At 43.8% G+C, this 27,279-nt stretch overlaps 1 protein-coding gene across 1 annotated transcript; it reads right to left on the minus strand.

Moving 5' to 3' along the window:
- Positions 1–786: 786 nt before the first annotated feature.
- LOC134350216 (Schwann cell myelin protein-like) lies at positions 787–25,368 on the minus strand. The gene is made up of 6 exons (XM_063055216.1): positions 25,146–25,368; positions 23,712–24,080; positions 18,383–18,607; positions 16,680–16,967; positions 7,599–7,689; positions 787–1,831 (listed from the first exon to the last, which is right to left on the minus strand). Exons 1-6 carry the CDS (start codon positions 25,186–25,188, stop codon positions 1,792–1,794), a joined length of 1,056 nt encoding a protein of 351 aa, XP_062911286.1. The 5' UTR covers positions 25,189–25,368; the 3' UTR covers positions 787–1,791.
- Positions 25,369–27,279: the final 1,911 nt, after the last annotated feature.

The following is a 27,279-nucleotide window of genomic DNA, read 5'->3' on the forward strand; positions in this document are numbered from 1 at the left end:
GAATAAGGTTGGGCTTGGGCTGTTGTTCGACAGCAGATGAAAAGAGAAGACACTGAGGACAACCGGTGAGAAACCCTTCTTTTTCGAGATGGATTGCGAGCAACGTTCGCAAGGAGGTATGGGTATTCACGCTGACGAGGGCCCAGCTCGTGAATAACAGACACGTTCAAGATGAGCTCCAACTTGTGCACGTTTCACTGTTTAATCAGAATTCGCACTTTACTGTTTTGTTATTCTTTACTAACCTTTTCGATAAGTTAAGGTTAATAAATATAATTCCGTTAATCGTATGCAGTGCAGTATCTGTTATTTCATGGCACCAATTTGTAACAGGGTAGCAAGTAATACAACATCAAAGCAAGCTGGGGGTTAGGATCGGGAGTACCCAATCTTACGAGTTTGGCGTAAGACTTACGCAGCCAATGAAACCAGGATGTCTTATAAAGAGTGTATATAGTATTTTATGTATTTGCGTTTCAGTGCGGTTTGTATCTGCAGCAAACAGAATGTTAAGAAACTGTCCCATCTTCCCGTCCATGGTGACTACTGAAGGAACGCTCGTTGTTGATATCTGGGACTGAGATCGGTAGAAATTTAGACATGAGACATTTCGGACAATGCCTCTGCTAACACTGAGGCGGTCAAACCGTGGGTCAATCAACTACAGCCAAGAGACTGTTTTCTACATGCGTTTTGTGACAAAACCCGAACTTCCCGTTCATACCAGGAAGTAAAATATAGTTCAAAATTGTTAAGAACAAATTTATTGGAGCGTTTATTCTTCATTAAATTATTTTCAAAGCATTTACAACACGCTTTCTGATACTATATTGCCCAGTGTTCGGAATGCACCAAACGATGGCGGCTGCAGCACGGGATTTGTTCTCCAAATTCACAAGTAGGTTATTAAGAAATAAGTCGAGCGAACCTGACGAGCGGTAACAGGACACTAACGCTCCAATATTTCGATCCGTTTCCTATTAAAGGTCAGTAATGCAGACGCTGAAACGAAGAAATTGCTGAATTAATTGATAGATAGATAGACGATTTAACCTATTCATCCTGTTTCCTCCCATATTGCAAAGACACATATGCTGGTATGTTAATTGTCACATGGGTGTTATTGTCTGTGAAGACCCTATTAGCGAGTTGCATTTCTAAATTAAGACCAGTAATAAATGTACTTGAAGATCATAATTGATATGTGGAAAGTGCTGCCAAGCCAAATTGTGGAATAGGGTGCAATTTCTACGATAAATCTCTATTTACACTGATATACTAGTCCAGGGATGGGCTGCTGTTGCAGGAAATGCAGCTGGTGAAAACGAAAAAAAAAAGATGAGATTTTAATCCTGTATCTGAGTCGGCGCAATGGACTTATCAACTGCGATTTTAATTTTCTCAGGTTATCGGGGTCCTAAATTCTGCTTAACGTTTATGCTTTCATGAATCAAAGTGAAGGCACTGATCCAACTTTTCTTTCGCTATCAGTAATTTATCTCAGTTGTGAAATGCATTTTTATAAGGTTTCTTTGATAATTATGCCTAATCATACGTTTGTGCAACATATGTTCCGACAACTTTGCCGTCCACGGGCAATACATTTTCCTAGAGATACTTTAATATTTTCAAGGGTGTTTTGGTCAGTCGGGTGCGGTTCGCGGTTGAAATTCGTGAACGAGTGTGTATGAACGTCGACATCATATTTATATGGGTACTCTGGAACATCAGCTTTGAAACTAAATCAAATAAGTGTTCCTGGTAATCAGACGAACTCTGCAAATTTTCCGTCTACTGGACATCAGCAATGGTATTTCTTCTCCTCTTCTTCCTAATAACAACAATAAGTATTATTATTATCACGGGTAGTTAACATGAAAAATGTCAAAAATACATAATACAAGACCAACAAATGTTAATACGCAGGAAAAATCAAACACATTACAGAATCCAGCAGCCGTTTAAATCTATCCGATTATTCACACAAGCACATTCAAGTGAGAAATTTGCCAAAATGTTGCTTTAATGTATAAACTCATACAAAAAACTGCATCTACTATAAACACAAGTCTGGACCGGTTTTAGAGTCAGGTTTCCACAAAATAGATTACGGCCGATCCGTTATTACATAGGACTATCTATGATAACCGTTCCGATTTCAAAATACAGTGTAAACAAGCCGGAACACCTTACTGAATAGATAACGCTATTCAAAACACAAATACCACGGATAAATGCAGAACTGACAACATCAGAAATATGACAGGAAATTGAAAGATCATAGAACATGAACAGGGTATGCATTGTTCCAACCTTAATATCTACAACTGGTTTCATCCTAAATTCACTACATAATATCATTAAACAATTGGGGATAAACAGCAATATCACTGTGTTCTCCAGAATATCAGTGTGTTCTCCAGCTAGAATACTAAACACCACTAGCATAGTCCGAACTATTCCAAAATGCAAAAAATGACAAGAGAAACCAGAAACTACCTACACATTACATTTTACTGCAGAAGTGAAACTCACTCGGTTTACTTATACAGCCACGATCAAGTGGCAGATGTCATTTATCTGAACGGTGCTTTAAAATACAAATTGACAAAAGACACCAAGCTTGGTATAGTTTTGGAGGCAGAACCTTGCACATCATTTCACGATCCATCCACTGCTGCAGATAGAACAATCAATAATAACGGTCTGGATATAATGTTCCAGGTAGACATTCCAAACACATATAACGCATGAAAATCAAGTTGTTGAAAAACTCGAGAAATGTGCAGAACTAAAAGAGAAAATTGAAAGATTATGGAACATGCATAGGGTGTTATAAGAGGGCGCTGGGTGCGGACCCAAATGCAAAGCACAGACTCTGAAGTACTAGGAACAGGACTAGAGAGCTGGGACACGAACACTGACTTGGGCTAGGACATTGGCTAGGCAAGCGGAAACAGGACAAGGATCTGGGAATTAGGAACTTGGGCTTAGACTCCGAGCCGGAGATTGGACAAGGACCCAGAATCGGACCACGGAACTAGGCGAGGACATGATGTGGCTACAGGACTGGACATGGCTTGGGTTCTTCATGGCCGGGTTCTTAGAGGCTTGGGTTCTTCGAGGCTTGGGAATGGACTTCGAGCCAGAGACTGGGCTAGGACCCAGAACCTGGGTCTTGACTCGGTCTTGGACTCCAGAACTAACCGAAGGCATGACGTGGCTAGTGGACTGGACGAGGATTGGATTAGATGAGGTACTCGGACGTGGCTTGCTCCAGACAAGGAACTTGGATGTGGCTTGGACTGGATGAGGTACTTGGACGTGGCTTGGACTTCACGAGGTACTTGGACGTGGCTTTGACTAGATGACGTACTTCTGGGTTGGTCGAAGCACAAGGACAGGACGAGACCCCGAAGCCTTGTTCTTGGGAGACAGGAACCCAGAACACAGAGCCTGTGTCTTGGGAAACAGGAACGCAGAACACAGATACTTGGTCTTGAGAGACAGGAACATGGAACACAGAGCTGGAACCCCTCCTTGGGCACAGCACTTGGGGTGGGTCTCTATACAGAATTCTGAACACGACAAAACGGTTCTCAACACGAGGTAGCGGCAATGGCCGGACCTACCTAGCGAAGTCATGGAGACAGAGACCATACCAACTCAACGATAGACAGTTCCTTATCTTAACACAACAAGGCTCCTGTCTCTCTGCGGTGGTAGAACTTGGCAAGGTTGCAGACAAAGCTCCAGACACAGGTTGCAGGCAAAGGCTCCAGACACAGATTGCAGGCGAAGACTCCAGACACAGGCTGCAGGCAAAAGCTGTAGAAGGAAGGGGGAAGGAAGGGAACAGTCCAACCGTAGGGTAATAGCAAAGACGGTCTGACTTACCTCACGGAGGCGAAGACGGGATACTGACGAGACCAAACAGCAACCACACTCGAATCCAGGGCCACTTATATTCCCAGCCCCAAGACCAAAATTTGGTGCCTATAATTAAGCCCAACTGCAACAATTGACAGCCGGAAGAGTCCGGAGTCCACGGACCAGACCGTGAATTGGAAGGCGGTCTTCACGGACCGGACCATGACATAGAGTTTGCATGAACCCAATAGTAATGTCTACAATTGCTATCTTCCGAAATCTCTGTACAAGAGCATTAAAGAATTAGGCCTACAAAAGAGCATTAAACAATATTCATGTATATCTCCAGAAAGCCACAATATTAGACACCAATAGAATATTCCGATAGTTCCTAGCAATTAAGAAATGCGTGTGCTTGGCTATGCCGGTAGTTCAGATTTTTCCAGCTTCAGCTGCGAAAAATAAAAAAAAATAATAAAAAATAATGTAGGCCTCCAATAACGGCTCATAAGACTCCGTGGGTTTTTGATAGGTGACTCCAGTACGACGTTATGTCACATATTGTTCTCTCAAAATGGAAGAAGTTGCATTGAACTCCCATTCTTCTTAACCTCCGTAGTTATACGCCAGAATAATTAATTCTGTCCAATTCATTCAAAGCAGCAAACAGTTTATTTCGGTCCTGCCTGTGTGGGTGACTATGGAATACAGCTCTTCCTAAACATGAGACGCCTTTCCTTTCGACATATTTAACTGGAGGACGGTTTTGACTTCAACATGTCTCTGGACAGTGCGCAGGGCAGCCAGAAGGAGATTTAAAATGTAATATAGTTATATATTTAGTCACACTTGTCTCTTCATTCCCGTTTTATCGCATTACTTGCTGAGCGTTGATCAACAACTTATCAAAATATTTTAATGATTTAATTCTATACGTTTTATCGTAAATTCATTTCCCATGGGTAGTACGAACATGGAATTGATGCATTTGTAAATTGTCATGACTGTCTTGAATCGGTGCAAGTTTATGCTGCACTGTGCAAAATATTCTTCCTTTTCAGCGAAGAACATACCATGTGTTTGTAAGATTGTATCGAAGTAATGGCTGTGTTTTGTTGCCGTTCTACGCGTTATTTACAGTGAGGGAATGCAGAAAAAGATTGAAGTCTAAGGCGAGAGATTACATTGATCCCACTCCATCACAAGCACAATTCACAATGATGTAGATAAACCTGAACTTAATCATGGGTGACAAGGGGCCGAAAGGGGACACGAAATGACGTTTGGCGAGAATGAATAAGAAGAATCTCATGGCAAGTTATATACACATTAAAAGCAGGAAGAAATGTCCACAGACGGTATTGCCAGTTGTGGCAAATATATTTTATGCCTGAGGCCAGAGGAAGCGGGCAAGGTACAAATTGAATATGACACGTAGGTATTAACCAACGAAAAGGACATCGAGATCTTGAGACAGGAATGGGTGTTCTGATATTTTAGCATATATTGACAAGAAAAAAATAAATAGTAAAGCCGTCAGATCTCTCAAGTAACATTAAATTGGATGTGGCAGACCCTGAACGTTCTACCCCGAATTAATCCGGAAAACGACGATACAGCTGGTTGACTGCCGGCAAGCAGTACTTTTCCAGTGGTGTGCGTTGAGACAAATTATTTTTTTATTATTTTTGTTAATGTTATGGATAGTTTTGGTGCAAAGTTTGCAGATCATATAAAGAAAGGTGGACTGTCCGGTAGTATTGAGAAAGCAGAGAGGCTGCAGAAGGGCTAAGAGAGAGTTGGAGAAAGAGCAAAGAAATGGCAGATAGAATACCGTGTCGGGAAGTGTATGGCCATGCAATTTGGTAGATGAAATGAAAGGGTTCATTATTTTCTAAATGGAGAGCAAATTCAAAAACTAAACTGTGTCACAAAGAGATTGAAAATCCGTGTGTAGGATTCCCTAATTGTTAATTTGCAGTTTGAGCCTATGGTGAAGAAGGCACATGCGATATTACCATGCATTTCAAGACGACTTGACTATAAAAGCAAGGATATAATGTTAAGAATATACAAAACACTGGAGTTATGTTAACAGTTGTGAGTCCCTTATGTTAGAAACAATGTGCTGAAGCTGGAAAGTGTTCAAAGGAAGATCAAAAAATGTTTCGAGGATTGATCAGCTTGACGTATGAAGAGCGTTTCATAGTCCTGCGTCTGTATTCTCTGGAATTCAGAAGACTGAGTGGTGACTTTAACAACTAAGAAAGGCCTTTATGGAGTGCATGTGGAAAGGTTGTTTCCTATAGTAGGAGAGTCTAGGACAAGAGGACGCAGCCGCAGAACAGAACGACTTTTTCGAACGGAGATGAGGATGATTTTTTTTTTAATCCAGAGAGTATTGAATCTTTGGTATTCTTTGCCACATACTTCTTGGAAGGTCAGGTCTGTGTGGATTTTAAGGCAGCGTTTAGTAGATTCTTGTTTGGCCTGGGCATGAAGGGATATGCGGAGAAGGCAAGTTATTGGGGCTGAGCTGTAAACGGTATCAGCCATGATGAAATGGCGCAGCAGTCTCCATGGGCCAAATAGGCTAAATCTGTTACTATGTCGTCTGCACTTATCTACACAATCTATGCCCACTTGATTTTTATACCTCTGTTAGTCAGTCTCTTGCGCTCCGGTAGCAAAAGCCCCAGCTAATCCAGATTCTACTAGCAAATAAACTTCCAATTTCAAGAACTATCCTGTTGGAACTTTCTCAGCATTTCCTAATGCTACAAGTTATTACTTATAGTGCAGCAGTGCTGACAGCTATAAGGCAAACATGCTTTAATCGATCAGGGCATGGAGTATAAGTATCTGGAAATTGTTTTGCGGTGGATTGTACGGAATTTTAATGAGGCTGCATTGTGGTTGTTTTTTGCAGTTCTGTTCATGAAGTTTTTAGAGTCTTTGAAGAGGATACAGAAGAGATTCCGCAAGATCATTCGAGGATATTAATTCTGACAACAGGTTGAAGGAAAAGGTTGCTTTCTCTGGTTTCTAGGAAGCTGTGAGGAGGCAGAGTAGAATTTTAGAAAATGAGTGATGTAGGTAAAGACCACCGACAGATTATATTTTCTTCGTTGAAATGTCAAATGTCAAATGTCTGCATTCAGGAGGAAAAAGAGAAAGCTTAAAGATTTTTTTGTTTGTCTAGACACTGCTGTATGCCAGCAATGGTCCCTGAAGCAGATACAATAGCAACGTATAGATAGCATCTAGATAGGCAAATGTACAGGCGGGAATGGAGGGATGTAAACTATGCACATTCAGAAGAAATTAAGATCGCTTTATAATTTTGTCTATATAAGACTTGCCCCTGTACTGTACAGTTCGATGCCATAGTATTCTACCGTATTAACCTGAACGTCATGATTTCATACCATGCCTCTCATTATATTTTTGACCTGAACATCACTTAACATTGAAGAAAGGTTCGGGGAAGGGGTTAGTGTCTAATTATTTTTTTTTTCCCCGTCAAGAGTATAAAAGCAGCAAACCCCGATAAGGCAGCCATCCCGTCTTCACTTCAGTCTCCCCTGAAATAACTTGGCAGAAAAGCCCTTGTCTACTATCTCATCCGGAAAGCTCCTGACCGACATTTGCCAAAACAATTGATATTATTTTGAGTTAACCCTTCTCATTAATTTATTACTGTATCATTGTCACGATCACGCACGTACCTGTAGGCAAATATTTTAGTCAGGATTACAATAATAACCAATGCACCAGTTCCTGTTGAGACGACAATGAGCCTCGTCCATGATCCGGAAGCTGGTTAAAACAAAACAAAACAAAACAAAACAAAATCGTTCAGTAGCATGCCTGTTTTCGGAAGTACTTAGGCACACCGTGAAATATCCCTGTCGCTCTAGTTGTCTGGGTCTTACTACTGCGAATGTGGTGTTATGATCGGGCCCTGTAATAGGCGGTATAAAATATTCTTCAGAAAGCATGAAATGACAAAACACATCGATATTTAGTATTCCTGCCTAATGATGCCTGACGTGAAAACAAAATATTCTACTGATTTGAACTTACCTTTCAATTGTTCGATGGTTCAATGGTTCATCGGTCTCGAATATATTTTTTCGATTTTTATTTCAGAAATTAGCAAAAATACAAGAATCGCGGAATACTGTCGGGCAATTGGTCCCACTGAGTCAATGCTGGCTCCATTATCAGTAATACACTCACGCCCTTTAAGTGTTCAATATTTTAAACAGAAGTTTCTGACAGAAAAGCCTGTTTACTTCTCTGTCTTGCAGCAACGACCTCAACGCCGGAAGCACATTCCTGAAACCCAACACTCCCTTACAAATATAGCCCCTACCCCGCCTTGAATGTATGTCTCCGAGCGTCTGACATTAGCATCCTGAGGAACCACGATTTTTGTAGTTCTCTACCTTAACTAAGCCTCCAAAAATGTTTTAAGTCTTTGCCATGTCGTGCATCAGCCTACATCGCTCCGGAACAGGCAATCCGAATTTCCCAAATTCTCCTTTTTGCTTAAGCTCTCTAATTCTAGAAATATCCCTTGTGATGTTCGGCTGCATGCTACCCAAAGTCTTGGCATTCTTCTTATAATGTGGCGACGAAACCTAAATGCAATACTCTATATGCTTTCCAATTGGGGTTGTATAACATTTCGGAATAATTCCCGACCCGTCATTACAGTTCATTGTCTGAATAAAAGACACATACCACACGGCTTCTTTGTCACCACATCAATCAGTGTAGTCACTTTCATGAAGTTATGGGCGTACCACAAGATCCTTCTACTCATTAGCCATATTGTTGCTATTTCGACAAACGGTCCTTTTACATTTGATGTGTGCAATACTTCATATTTGACCGGGAAAAATACCAGGTGTCATTCTGCACATATGCTGTCAATGGATTTAAGACTCCGCTATATTGTCTGACAACCGTATGTGTTGTTGATAACACCGTCCCAGTAATGTTCCTTGCCGAAATTGACTCGGCGCACCCAGCCAGAAAATCGATTATTGTTCATTAGCATTCGTCTTCTATGGACAAGCCAATTCTCCTTCTTACTTGTATATCCTTGACCTATACTACTAGCAGTTGGTCTTGAAGCATCTTGGACATTAAATAATAAGTTGCGAAAGAACAGCTGTTCTTAATTAACTCTCCCTTGTTCGTTCGGACGACTCGCGTAATTTGTTCTTCTTGGTCTTGAAATCTCACGCAAGGTCCAAGCATATATTTTTTTTTTCTATAGAGATCTAAAATATCGAGGAATTATGCTCAATGTTTTAGAACGTTCCTCAAAATGAAATGTCAGTTACCTGGTCTGGCACGTTACACAACACCAAGTCTGGTACTGCCCCTTCTTTTGTTAATTTAACCACATGTTGTTTTACGATACCCTCTTGAAGACCCGTAACAAATTCTGCATGGTCTAAACGTTTTTTGGACGATGCATGTTCCTGCCTAGATCAGCGCAGTTGAAATCATCCACTTTAACAACTCTATTGTTTTTTACGATTCTCCCTAATCTTCCTGCATATACGTTCCTTAATATCCCGGCAGGTATTGGAATTTCTGTAGTATAATGATGTCAGATTGATTATCTCATTCGCATTCATGAGCACTACTCATGGAGACTCTGTGCCTGCGCCCTTACGTTTCTCCCGTCTGATTGCAGCTGTTGCACCGCATCAGATCGATTCTGAGAATGTATGCAGGCGGCCGTTTGATAGCGCCGTGAATCGATTGGGCATCCTCCGCAAGAGATGCACTCTCCTTTGGCGCAACTAGTAATAATACTACTTAGCTGTCCTTCTTGCTCTGTGCCATCGTAACAGCTGTGGCATTCACCCTGTTTTATGGAGATGGTGCAGATACCCCACCCCTCTATTTTTGGCCTTCTCTATCCTTTCCAAACTTCGAAAGCCTTTAATATCCAGCAATCGTACATGCTACTCTTTAATCTCAACTCAAAGAATTTCTGTTACGGCCACACATCATTATATCCTATGGAGGCGCACCGGGAGCGGACTAAAATACCAGACACAGACACTGAAGTACAGGGAACAGGACTAGGTTTGTCAAGAAAGCAAAGGAAGTGGGGAAGAAATGACGCTGGACATTGACACAACCTCTGGACGAGATTAGGATACAGGGCCTGGGCGAAGACTTGACTAGGAAAGTAGGACCTGGATGAGGTACTAGGAACTTGGAACATGGAGAAGGACTCCAAGCCAGAGACTGGACAGGGACTCGGAAACGAGGTCTTGACTCGGGCTGGAATCCGGATCTAGGAGAGGACAAGACGGGGCTACAGGACGTGGCGTGGCTACAGGACTGGACGGTGCTGCAGGGCTGGACGTGAAACTCCTGCACACGGACAGGAGGAGAACCCGAGGCCTTCACTTGTACTTGAGAAAACAGGAACACAGGGACTTGATCTTGGCAGAACTGGAACGCAGGGACTTGGTCTTGGCAGAACTGGAACACATAACCTTGGTCTTGAGAGAACAGGAGCACAGAATCTTGGCAGAACAGGAACACAGAGTCGTCTGAGAACAGGAACAAAGAGACTTGGGAGAACAGAAACATGGAATACAGATCTGGGTTCCCCACCTCAGGAACAGGACTTGGGGTCGGAGCTCTACACAGAGCCAGGACCCCTCCTAGGGAGCAGTACATAGGGCCGGGACTCATACACAGAACACTGAGAGACAGATCTCCACTTCCAGGTCGGAAAAGGAACGGCAGAGGAAGGAGCAAGTGCTGGGATTGGCTGAGAAGGAGCGGCTGATTTAAAAAGCCGGTCGTGAGCAGCAAACAAAGCAGACATTCCAGGTCAGAGGAGGCGCGGCAGGTGAAGCTAATTACTCAAATTATCGGCTAATATAAGCAAGGCTCACTCTAGGGAAGCGGCCTGTCAGGGAGCGCCTTGTCGAGGTAAGTGCCTTGCGAGAACAGTGCGAGTCTTTGACTCAGGAGTCTTCGGCGAGGAGGCTGAGAGAGGAGACTAAGCCACAATTGGACAGGGTGAGAAGTGGTGAAGAGATGACCGCTAGGCTGATTCTTTTGTGCTGCGTGTATGATGTGGGAGGTCAGGGACACTGATGGTGCTTCTGGCTCCTACACCTATGGAAAATGTGTCCAGATTCAACTTCTGAAGGACCGTGTTGCACCACTAGAGAGGCAACTGGATGACGTCAGGTTCATCCGGGAGAACGAAAGTATTTTGTACCTACAGTGAGGTCGTTACACCCAGGGTACCGGAAGAGAGAAGGGGGACGACGATGAGCAAGGAAAGGGTGCTTGAAGTGCAGGAGACCCCGGGAGATGTGCCTCTCGTAAACAGTTTCTCCCTCTTGGAAGCTGTCGGGACGGAAGACAGTGCCTGTCTCAGAGGCGGACGGGTCTGCGAGTCAACAATTGGCGCTGAGGCAAAGCCGAGGAGACAGACGCCAGGCAGAGCCGTGGTGGTAGGGGACTCCATAGTCAGAGGTACAGAAAAAGGTTTCGGTGGCAACAGGCGAGATTTAAGGATGGTGTGTTGCCTCCCTGATGCCGGGATCCAGGATGTCACCGACCGATTGCAGGGAATCTTCAAGAGTGAAGGTGAACATCCGGAAGTAATGGTGTATGTCGGCACAAATGACGTGGGGAAGAAGAGGAAAGACATTCTAAAGCGTGACTTCAGAGAACTCGGAAGAAGGCTGAAAAGCAGGACCTCCATAGTGGTTATCTCCGGATTGCTTCCAGTTCCCCGTGCTGGAGTGGTCAAGAGCAGGGAGATAATGGATCTGAATGTGTGGCTGAGGAACTGATGCAGGAAGCAAGGGTTTACATTCTTGGACCACTGGGGTAAGGATGAATTGTACAAAAGTGACGGGTTTCACCTTAATATGCGGGGCACCAACATTCTAGCAGGCAGGTTTGCCTCTGCAACACGGGTGTGTTTAAACTAAGTACTGGGGGTGGGGGGGGGTGGGAGACGAACTGGGAACATAAGTATGGAGATAAATAGAAAATGAGAATAAGAAAAGTTAAGAAAGACAGCAAAATCAACAGAGCAGAAAGCTCAAGAAGCGATTGTTCAGTATGGCCAAGTGAAATAGGAATTGATACGGGAAGTGAGGGGAGTAATGAATTAATAGTATTGTATATGACTGCACGTAGTATAAGCAATAAAGTGAATGAGCTGGAGGCACAGTTAGAAATTGGTAAGTATGATGTTGTGGGAATAACAGAGACATGGCTTCAAGTGGACACGGCCTGGGAAACGAATATTCAAGGGTATACGTCCTATCGAAAGGACAGACTGATGGGCAGAGGGCGTGGGGTGGCTCTGTTGGTGAGGAATGATATTCAGTCCCTTGCCAGGGGGGACATAGAATCAGGAGACGTAGTGTCAGGATGGATAGAACTGAGAAATTCTAAGGGTAGAAAGACCCTAATGGGAGTTATCGATAGGCCCCCAAACAGTAGTCTGGATGCAGTGTGTAAGTGGAATCAAGAGTTAAAATTGGCATGTCGCAAAAGTAATGCTACAGTTGTTATGGGGGACTTCAACATGCAGGTAGACAGGAGGAATCAGGTTGGTGCTGGACCCCAAGAAGAGGAGTTTGTGGAGTCCCTCCTAGACGGATTCTTAGAACAGCTTGTACTGGAGCCTACCAGAGAGAACGCAATTCTAGATTTAGTGTTGTGCAATGAACCGGATTTGATCATGGACCTCGAGGTAAAGGAGCCATTAGGAGGTAGTGACCATAATCTGATAAATCTTGATCTACAATTTGACAGGAAGAAGGGAAACTCTGAAATGTGGGTATTACAGTTGAACAAAGGGATACATAGTGCTATGACGGAGCAGCTGACCAGAGTTCAATGGAAGAATACCCTATCAGGGATGACATGTGAACAACAATGGCAAGTGCTTCTGGGAATAATGCGGATAGTGCAGGATCAGGTTATTCCAGAGAGGAAGAAAGATCCGAAGGGGAGTATGGGGAGGCCCTGGCTGACAAGGGAAGTAACGGACAGTATAAAAATAAAAGAGAAGAAGTGACTGATGTACAAGAAGTATAAGAGAGAAGCGGGTGAATTTATTATGGGGAACAAGAAAATGGCGGACGAGTTGAACAGGTACTTCGGATCTGTCTTCACCAGGGAGGGCACAAACAATCTCCCAGATGTAATAGTGGCCAAAGGACTTAGGGCATTGCAAGAATTGAAGGACATTTATATTAGGCAGGAAATTGTGTTGGATAGGCTGTTCAGTCTGAAGCTTGATAATTCCCCGGGACCTGATGATCTGCATCCCAGGGTACTTAAGGAGGTGGCTTTAGAAATCGTGGAGGCATTGCTAATCATTTTCCAATGATCTATGGATTCTGGGTCAGTTCCTGTGGATTGGAGGGTGGCCAATGTTGTCCCTCTCTTTAAGAAGGGAGGAAGAGAGAAAACAGGGAATTATAGACCGGTTAGCCTGACGTCGGTGGTAGGAAAGATGCCGGAGTCAAGTATAAAAGATGAAATTACGACACATCTCGATAGCAGTAAAAGGGTTGGTCCGAGTCAGCATGGATTTACGAAGGAGAAATCGTGCTTGACTAATCTTCTGGATTTTTTCGAGGATGTAACTGTGCAAATGAACAAGGGAGAGCCAGTGGATGTAGTGTCCCTGGACTTTCATAAAGCCTTTGATAAAGTTCCACATAGGAGATTAATGGGAAAAATTAGGGCACATGGTATTGGGGCAGAGTAGTGACTTGGATTCAAAATTGGCTGACTGACAGAAAACAAAGAGTAGCGATTAACGGGTCCCTTTCGGAATGGCAGGCGGTGACCAGTGGGGTACCGCAGGGTTCAGTGCTGGGATCGCAGCTGTTTACAATATATATTAATTATTTAGATGAGGGAATTACAAGTAACATTAGCAAATTTGCAGATGACGCAAAGCTGTGTGGCAGTTTAAAATGTGAGGAGTATGCTATGAGAATGTAGGATGACTTGGACAGGCTGGGTGAGTGGGCAGATGCATGGCAGATGCAGTTTAATGTGGATGCATGTGAGGTTATCCACTTTGGTAGTAAGAACGGGAAGGCAGATTGTTATCTAAATGGAGTCAAGTTAGGAAAAGGGGAAGCACAACGAGACCTAGGTGTTCTTGTACATCAGTCACTGAAAGGAAGCATGCAAGTACAGCAGGCAGTGAAGAAAACTAATGGCATGCTGGCCTTCAATACAAGGGGAATTGAATATAAGAGCAAAGAGGTCCTTCTGCAGCTGTACAGGGCCCTTGTGAGACCACAACTGGAGTACTGTGTGCAGTTGTCGTCTCCAAATTTGAGGAAGGATGTTCTTGCTATTGAGGGAGTGCAGCGTAGTTTCACAAAATTAATTCCCGGCATGGCGGGACTGTCATATGTCGAAAGATTGGAGGACTAGGTTTGTATACTCTGGAATTTAGAAGGCTGAGAGGGGATCTTATTGACATATGTAAGATTATTAAGGGATTGGACACGCTGGAGGCAGTAAGCATTTTCCCGCTGATGGGTGAGTCCAGGACAGGGACCAGTTTAAGAATAAGGGATAGGCCATTTAGAACGGAGTTGAGGAAACACTTTTTCACCCAGAGAGTGGTGGATAAATGGAATGCTCTGCCCCAGAAGGCTGTGGATGCCAAGTCTCTGGATGCTTTCAAGAAAGAGATGGATAGAGCTCTTAAAAATAGCGGAATCAAAGGTTATGGGGATAAGGCAGGAACTGGATACTGATTGTGGATGATCAGCCATGATCACAGTGAATAGCGGTGCTGGCTCGAGGGGCCGAATTGCCTACTCCTGCACCTATTGTCTATTGTCTATTGTCAAGGCAGCGGCAAAAGGCCGGACCTACCCAGCGGAGGCGAGGGCACAAAGAGACGGTTCCCAAAGCAAGGTAGCGGCAAACAGCCGGGCCTACCTAGCGAAGGCGTGGACACTGAGACAGTTTTGTAATTCAAGGTAGCGGCAGACGGCCGGACCCACCTAGCGAAGGCATGGACACAAAGCGACAGTTTCAAACAACGAAAGACTGTTCTTTATCTGGACACAACAAGTTTTCGGTCTTGCTCCGGTGGTAGAACCTCACAACGATACAGGCGAGGACGCAGGCAAGGATGCAGGCAAGGCTTTAGGCAAAGGCTGCAAGCAAATCCTTCATGCAGAGGCTTCAGGCAAGGCTTCGGGCAAGGTTTCGGAAGGAAGGGGAAGGAAAGAGAACAGTCCAGTAAATGAAGCTGAACCCAAGAACTATTTATGCAATCAGCCCAAAATGAGAATCAGGTGCCCCGATTAGAGCACCTAACAGAAAAAGGGAAAACCAGAAAACCTGCATAAGGAACTATGGAACGGACCGTGAACAGAAATGCGGACTTCATGGACCGGACCATGACACATTGTTCCATGTATTAACCCATGCTGTAATTTGATCAGCCGTACGCAAATAATTCTAAAATCACTATGTTATGAAAATATCAACCCGTTCCCACAACCCTCTCCCTCACCGCACCCACTGTTTCTATTACCATAATACTCCTGCTTGTTTCTACTGGTCTTAAAACCGGCCTTGCTGTCAATCACTCCAACTTCTAGCTAGCTTTTTTTACAGACCACCCCTGCCTGAGAGGATGTCCCAATGACCGAAGGATTTGTAACCATAATTCCTGCACTAGTTCCTTGGCCAGACGTTCAGCTGTTATGACTTTCCATTCTAGCCAGGACTCGCACGTGGCACAAGGAGTAATCCAGACATCACCTCATAGATGTCCCGCTTTTGAGTTTCTTTTTTAGCTTCCTCTACACACTGAGTGAAACCGCATATTGCTTCTACCTATGACATTGCAGTACTGTACACCGAACCTCTGAATGCCCAGCTTCCACTTTGAAAATATTTTGCAGCCGCTCGACGACATCCTCGATTGGCGTCAGACAATCCTGCTGTCTTCTTCAAGGACAAATAATCTCCTATCTGTTACGCTAACGATGGAGTGTCTTCCTAATATCATCGTTCCCTGTGGAGTTACAATGACTTCTTTCCCCGCTCTTACACTGGGTATTCCAGCACTAGCTGCTACGTTTAACCTTTTCTGGAAGGAATGAACGTTTTGAAAATTAACTTCCTGAAGATATCATAGTGTTTACTGGACCTGTTCGATAACTTATACCAGGCAATATCAGCAGGCAGCTAACGGATGGCGTAACAACTTTGAATACTGTAAGTCAGTTTGATTACAGATCCCTAAAGCTCTGACTGGACATATCGCAGGTGAAGATTCGGTAAATATATCTGACTTATTTTTCTGAATGTGAGCAGAAGATAAAACAAAAAAGATCGAGATTCAGGCAGAGAGGGGGAGGCAGGGGGAGGTAGAGAGAGCGAGAGGGAGTGAATAAGTGTGAGTGAGAGAGAAGAGAGCTTCTCAGACAGATGGGCAGACGGAGACAGTCAGACAGACAGACACACACACACACACACACACACACACACACACACACACACACACACACACACAGACGCACACGCACACACACGAAAAGGAAAGGGAAAATATAGAAATATTGGAGGATGAAGACAAATAGAGATAGACAAACAGAGATTATACCATCAAGGATCCAGACTCAGACGAGAATTTAACAGTATGAAAACCATATTTATTTTTGGTCTTCCAGCTAAAGATAAACGGAATTTACTATCAATTATATCTGCGTAGGACAATAATTGTATCTCGCCCATACCTGGTGATTCGAGTTCGAATGTCCCGGTACTGATACCGTGCACATTCACCGCGACACAGGAGATGAGTTGTCTGGAGCCAGCCTGGTGACTCATTGTCAGTGAGGACTCCTTGAGGAAATTATCCAACATCCTGTGGGTGACAACGAAATAATTGCTGTGTACTGCGAAGGCCTTCCCATTGACTCTCCAGGTGATGTTTGCAAGGGGCTTGGCTTTGACTTTGCAGGTACAGTTGACCGAATTCTCAAAGCTCATGCAGGTCGGGTCGGACACCATCACGGGCTGATCTAAATAATTAAATCAGTTGCATTTCAGATATTTGATGCAATGTAGCTTGTGAAATATAGCGGAACTGATATTTTAACCTCAATTCCTTGTTTTATCGTCACTCTTTCTTCGGAATATGAGATATCTCCTCCACCCGTTTGTGGTCTCATTCCGAAATTCCTTCACCCATCCCACATCAAACAACACCAACTTCTCCCATAGCCGCTGCTCGGCCCGCTGAGCTCCTCTTCAGAGAGCAATTTAGAACCGGGTCAACGGGGTTAAATGTCGTAAAACGCTGTATTTCTCTTTAAAAAATGGTACTGAAAGGAAGTGATTATTGCAATAGCTCCATTGCGTTAGGAGAGGAGTTATTATTTCACTGAACTTGAAGAGTGATGGGAAGCCGTTGGAGAAATTGACCCGAGACCAATGTTGGTACAGCCGTGGGACTGTGTCTGGGCAATCTGGCTGAAGAGCCCGCATGGCCCAGACTGTCTGTTATTTCCCTGCACATTATTTTCCAACCAGAGGGGGGTCTATGATCCGGCTGGTTGGCCACGCAACGATAAAGGTGTGCCTCACAGCTCAACCCGAAAAAAAATAAAACAACTGGAGCTTTAAACACATAATCTTTAATATGGCTAACATGAGTTGTAAAATTTATAGACACGGATCTACCACCATCTAGGTTGCATTAATTCAGCTGTATTCGGCCCAGTGAGTCCGTGCTGACTATCACCTACCCTTTCTCATTAATCCAATATTAATTCTGCCTTTTTATTCAAGGTCCCTTCTACCTCATATCATCCTGACCAACCAAATTGCCTACCTGACCTAGTCCCATTTATAAAAGTTTGGTCCATATTTCTTCTAATGCTTCCCATCTGGGTACATGTCCAAAATCGTTTTAAGCTTTGTACCTGCATCTACCACTTACCATCAAAACTCATATCCCTGACATTTGTTTCTGTGTCCGGTCAAGACGAATAACATTCTCCCCATAATATAGGGACCACAACTACAAAAGTATTTCAAGTCAATCAACTTGCTATTCTGTGGAATCGTAAAATAAGGAATAGACACGCAGGTCAGCGCAGACAAGAGAAAACAAAGCCAAAATCTTCCCTAGGAGGGTTGTCCTTGCAAATGTCCGCAACGATTCTATCACTGAACCTGTTCAGCGGAGTGATCGTAAAGTGCCTGGCTACTGAAGCAATCAAGGTTTGTCTGGCTGGTGTAGGAATTCATGTTTTCTGATACATTCGGGACTAGGAAGGAGGAGAAGGAATGGTTCATCGACCGTCTCACAAACAGAATGTCCATTCTATTGGAATACACTGCAGAAAAAACTCACATTGCACATCCAGCGTAAAATATGTCCCAGTACCCTCTTTGATAGTGTTGCGTATAATTTTACAGCCAATACGTGTACCGTCATGATAAAACGATGGGGTGAATGAGAAGTTGGAAGAAATTCTCCTGGATCCCTGAGCATCCTTCAGGTTTTCGTTGGAAACTTGAATAATTTGCCGCAAATTTTCACCCGGCAACCACATTAGATTTAGCTGGGCCGATGGACAACTGTGATCTACTGTGCAGGTCAGGTAGCTCGCTATCCCAGCGACAAGATTCTGGGGCACAGATATCCGTGGTTTATCTGAAACGAAGGGAATTAATTGATTCAAAAACATACTATGATTTCAATTATCACAAACAGCGTAGGATTTGTAACTCTTTCGTTGGTAAAATAGACACTAGTACATCAAATATTCCTGATTTGACTTCTGTGTTGACTGGGGGAGTCTGTGTGCGTGTGTGCGTTTGCAAGAGAGGGAGAGAGAGACGCACACAGACAGAGACAGAAACAGATAGAGAAGGAGATGGAGGGAGAGAGGCAGATGGGTACAGGGAAAGAGAGAGAGAGAGATAGATTGATAGATAGAGAGAGAGAGAGAGAGAGAGAGAGAGAGAGAGAGAGAACAAGAGATAGGTGGGTAGGTGGGAAAATATGAGGTGAAAAGCAGGCACCGCCTATGTTCTGCCCGTGGCACATTTATTAGAAAACGATTACATTGCTTTAGGACGAAACATGGCTAGAAGCCGGATGATATATCCTGGGAAACCAGCCTGCTTCATGTGGGAAACTCAGGATGCATACTAAGGCGATATACAGATTAACATAGAAAAATAGAAAACCTAAAGCACAATACAGGCCCTTCGGACCACAAAGCTGTGCCGAACATGTCCCTACCTTAGAACTACCTAGGCATTACCCATAGCTCTCTATTTCTCTAAACTCCATGTAGCCATCCAGGAATTTCTTAAAATACCCTATAATTTCCTCCTCTAACACGCCGCCGACGGCCCGTTCCACGCACTCACCACTCTGCGTAAAAAAAACTTACTCCTGACATCTCCTGTGTACCTACATCCGAGCACCTTAAAACTATGCCCTCTCGTGCCAGCCATTTCAGCCCTGGAAAAAAGCCATTTGACTATCCACACGATTAATCCCTCTCATTATCATCTCTATCAGTTCACCTCTCATCCTCCGTCGCTCCAAGAAGAAAAGGCTGAGTTCACTCAATCTATTCTCATAAGGCATGCTCCCCAATCCAGATAAAATCCTTATAAATCCCCTCGGCACTGTTTCTATGATTTCCACGTCCTTCTTGTAGTTCGGAGACCAGAACTGAGCACAGAGCTCCAAGTGGGGTCTAACCAGTGTCCTATATAGCTGCAACATTACCTCCCGGCTCTTAAATTCAATCCCACGTTTGATGAAGGCCAATGCACCGTATGCCTTCTTAACCACAGAGTCAATCCGCGTAGCAGTTTTAAGTGTCCTATTGACTCGAACCCCAAGATCCTCTGATCCGCCACACTGCCAAGAGTCTTACCATTCATGCTATATTCTGTCATCATATTTGACCTATCAAATTGAGCCACCTCACACTTGTATGGTTTGAACTCCATCTACCACTTCTTAGCCCAGTTTTTCATCCTAGTAATGTCCCGCTGTAACCTCTGACAGCCCTCCACACTATCCACAACACCCCCAGCCTTTGTTTCATTAGCATACTCATAAAAATCACAAAGAATAGGGGTCCCTGAACTGATCACTGAGGCACACTACTGGTCATCGGCTTCGATGTAGAATATGACCCGTCTACAACCACTCTTTGCCTTCTGTGGAGAAGACAGTTCTGGATCCGCACGCAATGTCCCCTTGGACCTCATGTCTCCTTACTTCCTCAATAAGTCTTGGATGGGGTACCTTATCAAATGCTTAGCTAAAATCCATATGCACTACAACTACGACTCTACGTTCATCAATTTGTTTAGACACATCCTCAAAAAATTCAGTCAGGCTCGTTATGCACGACCTGCCTTTGACAAAGCCATGCTGACTTTTCCTAATCATATTATGCCTCTCCAAATGTTCATAACTTCTGTCTCTCAGGACCTTCTCCATCAACTTATTAACCACTGAAGTAAGACTCACTGGCCTATATTTTAATGGGCTATCTGTACTCCCTTTCTTGAATGAGGGAAAACATCTGCAACCATCCAATCGTTTGGTACTGCTCCCGTCTTCATTGATGATGCGAAGATAATGCAAGAGGCTTAGCAATCTCCTCCGTCCCTTCCCACAGTAGCCTTGAGTACATCTCGTCCTGTCCCTGTGACTTCTCCTACTTGATACTTTCCAAAAGCTCCAACACATCCCCTTACTTAATATCTACATGCTCAAGCTTTTCAGACCGCTGCAAGTTACCCCTACAATCGACAAGATCCTTTTCCGTAGTGAATACTGAAGCAAAGTATTCATTAAGTACCTCTGCTATTTCCTCCTGTTCCATACACACTTTTCCACTGTCACACTTGATTGTTCCTATTGTTTCAGGTCTTATCCTCTTGTTCTTCCCATTCTTGTAGAATGCCTTGGGGTTTTCCTTAATCCTGTCCGCCAAGGCCTTCTCATGGTTCCTTCTGGCTCTCCTAATTTCAGTCTTAAGCTCCTTCCTGGTAATCATATAATCTTCTCGATTGCTATCATTGCCTAGTTTTTTGAACCTTTCCTAAGCTCTTCTTTTCTTCTTGACTAGATTTACAACAGCCTTTGTACACCACGATTCCTGTACCCTACCGTCCTTTCCATGTCTCATTGGAACGTGCATTCGCAGAACCCCACGCAAATATCCCCTGAACATTTGCCACATTTCTTCCGTCCGATTCCCTGAGAACATCTGTTTCCAATTTATGCTTCCAAATTCCTGCCTGATGGCCTCATATCTCCTCTTACTCCAATTATACGTTTACCTAACTTGCCTGTTCCTATAACTCTCCAATGCTATGGAAAAGGAAATAAATTTGTGATCACTATCTGCAAAATTCTCAACCACTGAGAGACCTGACACCTGACCAGGTTCATTTCTCAGTACCAGATCAAGTACAGCCTGTTCTCTTGTAAGCGTATCTACATATTGTGTCAAGAAATCTTCCTGAAGACACCTAACAAACTCCACCCCATCTAAACCCCTCGCTCGAGGGAGATGCCAAGCAATATTTGGGAAATTAAAATCTCCCACCTCAACAACCCTGTTATTATAACTCCTTTCAAGAATCTGTCTCCCTATCTGCTCCTCGATGTCCCTGTTACTATTGAGTGGTCTAGGAAAACACTCAGTAGGGGTATAGACCCCTTACTCTTCCTAACTTCCACCCGGGTTGAGACTCCGTAGACAACCCCACCCTGAATTATTTTCCGCAGCCGTGACACTATCACTGAACAACAGTGCACGCCCCCACCTCTTTTGCCTTCCTCCCTATCTTTTCTGAAACATCTAAAGCCTGGGATTTGAAGTAGCCATTCCTGCCCGTGCACCATCCAAGTCTCTGTAATAGCCAGAAGATCATAGCTCCAAGTGTTGATCCACGCTCCAAGCTCAACCGCTTTATTCATAATACTCCTTACATTCAAATGGACGCATCTCAAACCTCATCTCAAACGCAATGCTTTCTTCTTTGCCGTTTAGCACAGTGATACTAGGAGATTCTGGAATTCCACATTGGCGCTATTATGCAGATAAAGTACAAGAGTGCCATTTAATATCAGAAAATGTATAAAATGTACAACTTGAAATTCTTGTTCTTCGCTGACATCCAAGAAAACAGAAGAGTGCCCCAAAGAATGAGTGTCAGTAAAAATGTTAGAACCCCATGACCCCCAACTTCCCCCACCCATTTCGGCAACAACGCATCAGTACCCTCCACCTACCAAGCAATGCCTCCAAGGAAGACCATGATCTGAAGCACAGAAAAAACTAATCGTTCACCCAAACCATTTGACATACCTCCTCTCTCTCTCTCGCGCTCTCTCTCTATCTGTCTGTCTGTCTGTCTGTCTGTCTGTCTGTCTGTCTGTCTCTCTCTCTCTCTCTCTCTCTCTCTCTCTCTCTCTCTCTCACCGCCCCACTAATAACGAGACAAAGATGGGTCAATCAAAGAGAGAGGAGGCATAAATAAAACAACCCCATCAACTTTGAACAGGAAACGACGACAGCATAGGAAACTTAACATCTGAGGGCGTATCCGGATTTACTTTTAGGCAGCCATCATTCATACTGTCGAGAACACCTCAGTAACTGACCGGTGTTCCGCTGTCCCTTCCCTCTCCAAGTCGAGGTTATAGCGAGTGGCAGACTCTGCGGAGAATGTCATTGGTTGTCGGCTACCGACATTAAAAGACCTGATCATCGCCAGAGCAAAGAAAAGAACTGGAATATCACTGCTGGCTCCATCCACTCTTGCCGGGCGAACAAAGCTTGACTGGAAAACATCTATCGTAAATTATGATCGTCCAAAATGCAGTGTTCAGTTTGCAGTAATAGCCCGTGTTTCAAATATTGGTTCTACCTATTGATAGAAGACATTAGGGAGACCATATCTGCGTATTGCATGCAGTTCTCGTTGCCCTGTGTGGTTAGGATGCTGTCCAACTGGAGATGATACAAAACGGTTTTCCAAGGACGGTACCGGGTCAAGAGGAGAAAAATAAATTGAATAATCTGAGACTTTTCTCCTCCTGAAGCGGATGGGATCGAGGGATGAACTTACAGAGATTTGTGAATTCATAAATGCGCAGACAGGGTGAATGATCAATCTAGTTTTCTTCCAGCCCACCAAGCACCCCTCAACCGCCATTCTAAAATATACTAAACGAGAGAGCACATGACAGAGGTAAGGGCGGTTTTTGAAAAGGGGAACTGGGGTGCAATATTTTCGTAGAAAGGGTGGTGGTTATATGGAGAAATTAACGACAACAAATGGTAGAGATGCGTGCTATCACAAATGTTAAAAGGCATTCGGGTGGTTTAAAGGAATGTCAGCAATGCACGGAGAAATACGACAAGCAGAGATCCCCTTTTAGGCCGGATGGGCAGCGAAAGACAGAGCTATATAAATTTACGAATCTGTGAAGCATGTCTGTTGACTGAAATTGGACTTTTGTTTTGAAGACCGGGTCGAGCAGACTTTCGCCAGAGTGGGATAATGTAACCACATTCTGCTGCACAGATCGGCTCAAATATTACAGATACTAGGACTTGGATTGAAACATCAAGTCCTAGTAGCTCTACTATTCTCGTTGATGGGGGATTAATACGACACTTTATTTATTTCCAATTCAGATGTACTTTCAACGACCAAGTATATTTTAACATTGACAACAAAAAAGTAAAGATAAACAGGACACTTACATGTAACGGAAATAGTGACACATCCTTCCCATTTCCCTTTGTTTTTCATACGTAGAGTTTCCAAGGTCACCCGAAAGCAGTAAACACCATCGTCAAACATCCGGACGTCTTTCATGCCCAACGAACACCTTTTCTGGGACAGATTACCGGTGAATTCTGCTCGCCCTTTATAGGCATTGGATATTTTTCCCATATCGGAGATAACAGTGACACCTGGCTTCAGGGGATCAGCTCCACCTTTTAACCAAACACCGCGTAGTTTTTGGTCTTCCTGTTGATAATCAAATGTGCACGGGATTTCCATACAGCTACGATACAATGCCCACTGTGTCCGAGGAACATTCACGGTAACGGAGGAAGTCTGGATAACTGAATCAAATAAAGAAGTTAAGTATCTACCGAACTGGGTGAAATAATTTTAGGTGCGATTGGTGTGAGGTTTTGCACATTGGTGAATAAAACCAGGGCAGAAATTACACATTAAATAACACGGCTCTCTGGAGTGTTGCGCAAAAGAAGGACTGGGGTGCATGTAGTTAATTCCCTTGAATTGGCAGCACACGTAGATTGTTTGTGAAGGAGATATTTGGCACCCTTACCTTAATCGGTCCGAGCAATGAGTACAGGATTTGGAACGTTTTGTTACTGTTGTACAAGACTTTGCTGAGACCAAAATTGGACTATTGTGAGCTGTTCCGGCTGCCTTGCGATATGAAGAATGTCATCAAGCTGGAAATGGTACAGAGAGGATTTACGAGGTGGCTTCTGGCACTGAGCACTTCGTGGTATCAGAAGGTATGGAAGGCAGGGAGCCTTATCGTGGAAGGTTGCTGGCTGAGGGTTCAACTTGTGGAAGTTTACAAAGTCATGAAGGTTATTAGTAAAGCAAATAATTAGTCAAGTAAAGCCTATTGTCATTTAACTACGTATATACATGTGTGCCGCCAGACGACGTTCTGTAGGCCCGGGTATACCGCACAATAACTTAGAAAGTAAGAATTCAATCTACAAAGGAATTATACACAGATAAACAAAGTAAAGTGCATAACCTAAACATTGTAGGGCACAGTACAGATAATCTGGTGACACTTCGAATGCGATGCGGTCGGGACTAATGGCCTGAGGGAAGAAGCTGTTTCCCAGCTTGTCTGGACAGATACTGGAGAGATACAAGAATCAGAAAGCTTCAGAGTGAGAACGTTCAAATTCTGGTAGATGTGACTTGCTCGGTTTGACAGCGTTGGACAGTATCGATGAGTGAGCTGAAGAGCTTGTTTGCGCGTTCCATTTCTTACCGACTCTATCCGTGAGATAAAACTATGCGTTCAACTGTTTTGAATAATCTTCCGACTGCATAATTACTTGGTTAATACCATGCATAACTGCTACGAAACTGCACCAGCGATATAAAACGTAATATTAAAAATAATTTACCTGTGGCATGAAATAAAACGGAAAACAACAGGGAACATGTCATTTTGAAACGATTTCAATTCAAAAAATAAATGTTTAAAAGGAAGATTCTATTACTTCGGCGACCGTTCTGTTCTGCATTCAACTATGTCTTTATCGCTTGTTAAGTAATGTGTCGAGAATTCTCTGTAATTCAGGAAGTCACGCAGCTCGAAGCTCTCCGTGATCAGACTCGTGAGCACTGTCGGGAAGTGCACTTGTCACAGAATGCATCAGGCCAGAGAACTGTCACAGCTAAGAGAAGCTGCTGGGCACACTGTGGGCAGAATTGCAGATCGTTATCGCAAATATTATTGGACTTCGAATAGCGTAAGACCACTTCCTGGAAACTGTGATGTTTACTGATGGTGAACGGTGCCGTTGCTGGTCGCGTGGGCGATTTCTCAGAAACTGATTCTTTCACCTTCCAGGCGCTGTCGCTTCGAAATGTCAAGGGACCAAGGACTGTGTCAGTAAACATGGTGACCGGAGTCACTAATTTCCTACAAAATGACCACAATAACGTGTCCACAGTCGCATTTTCACAGGCGCCACTGGACAGAACACCACTCTGTTCAACATCTAGGGGTAACGCTCTGCAGCGGGTTTTGTGAGCAGAATGGAGCACAAAACGCACCAGAACAGTGGTCCGGTCTCCGTCAAAACCCGGGTGTAGTTCTTTACGGCGAAATCCGTCCCAGGTCATCAGTCTTTACAGAATAAACAGAATGTTCCCATCCCAGCCATGTTGGCATCAATCAATCAATCATGCGATTTATCAGTGAATGCAGGTTACAAATGGGAAATCGGCCTTGTGGCTTCTTTTGCTTCCGGGTTTAGTTTTGCGAATTTAACTTGTCGGAGCACGTCTGAATGAATGTGGGGCGTTGTTCCTTGAAACTTGTGTGAACGATTGACATCTCAGGCCTGTTTGCGATAACTTAATGAACTACAGACTCTAGGGGCAATTACAGATATTTTTCACCTTTGAATAACACGTCAGTTCAATCCTGATTGAATGAAAACATTGGATATTGCCGGTTATCTTTTTTTTCTGTCGATTTTGTTCATTGGTTTCATGCATTACATAGCGAAACTAACCACATGAGGAACTCAATGAGACAGGCAGCAATTATGGGGGGAAATGGCAATTGATGTTTCGGGTCGAGATCCTTCAAGTGGACGTCGATTTCTTTGGAGATATTGCATACACACTCCAACCTCAGCAGTATTTTCATAAGCAATATCTTATCTTTGCTGTCCCGTTTTTTCAACCCAGTATTGAAATTCCAGCCACCCACTCACGCGCCTGCACTTCCAACCATACTCACATATATCCCTTTATCCATTCTAATGGAGGTCCCGGACTGGTTTTCCACCTTTTTTTTCTGATTTTATTGTACGAGCTAACCTCTAAATGTGGACGGGACCAGTATTTAGCTTTGATATGTGTTGAAGCTTCGTGTTGTCTATGCCGAGAGCAGAAATGTATTCAATTCACGTTCATTCGATCTGACCAAGTACAACCCCCTTACCATCGTTTTAGGTTTAATGGAGACTGCCGTATTATGGCCGCTTAGTGATCCAGTCTTCAGTGCCTTCTTATTTATTTAAGCATTGTTAAAATTGCTTAGCATGTACACAGTAACAACAAATTTAAGTGCTGCAATGTCATTCTGGCTGCTGCTTAATCGCGTGAACAAGCTGATATGTTATAACAACAGAACATTAAACATAGAACCAAAGAAAACCTGCAGCACAATACAGGCCCTTCGGCCCACAATGCTGTGCAACATATTCTGGAAGCAATGGGCAAATGTGAGAAGAGAGCCGGGCAATAATTGGGTTCCTAATTGCATTGTCAGAATTGTTTCCAGCATACAATCCGCCGACTCGGGTAAAGACGGACTTCCATCGGCGTCTCAGGTGCTGGGGATATGCGTGGCGCTGTAGGAGACCTACCTAAATCTGGAGAGAGAGCAAAAAAGGAGCAGATTCTGGAAAGACTGCTACATTTGTGCAGCACAAGCGCGGTAAGTGTCCGCGTTAGCGGCCTAAACTCAGCTGCAAATAAAAGGAGGATAGGCTCGAGCGGAGCGGCCACAGTTTGAGTGTG

The sequence above is a fragment of the Mobula hypostoma genome, chromosome 8 (genome assembly GCF_963921235.1).
Source record: "Mobula hypostoma chromosome 8, sMobHyp1.1, whole genome shotgun sequence".
Classification (NCBI taxonomy): domain Eukaryota; kingdom Metazoa; phylum Chordata; class Chondrichthyes; order Myliobatiformes; family Myliobatidae; genus Mobula; species Mobula hypostoma.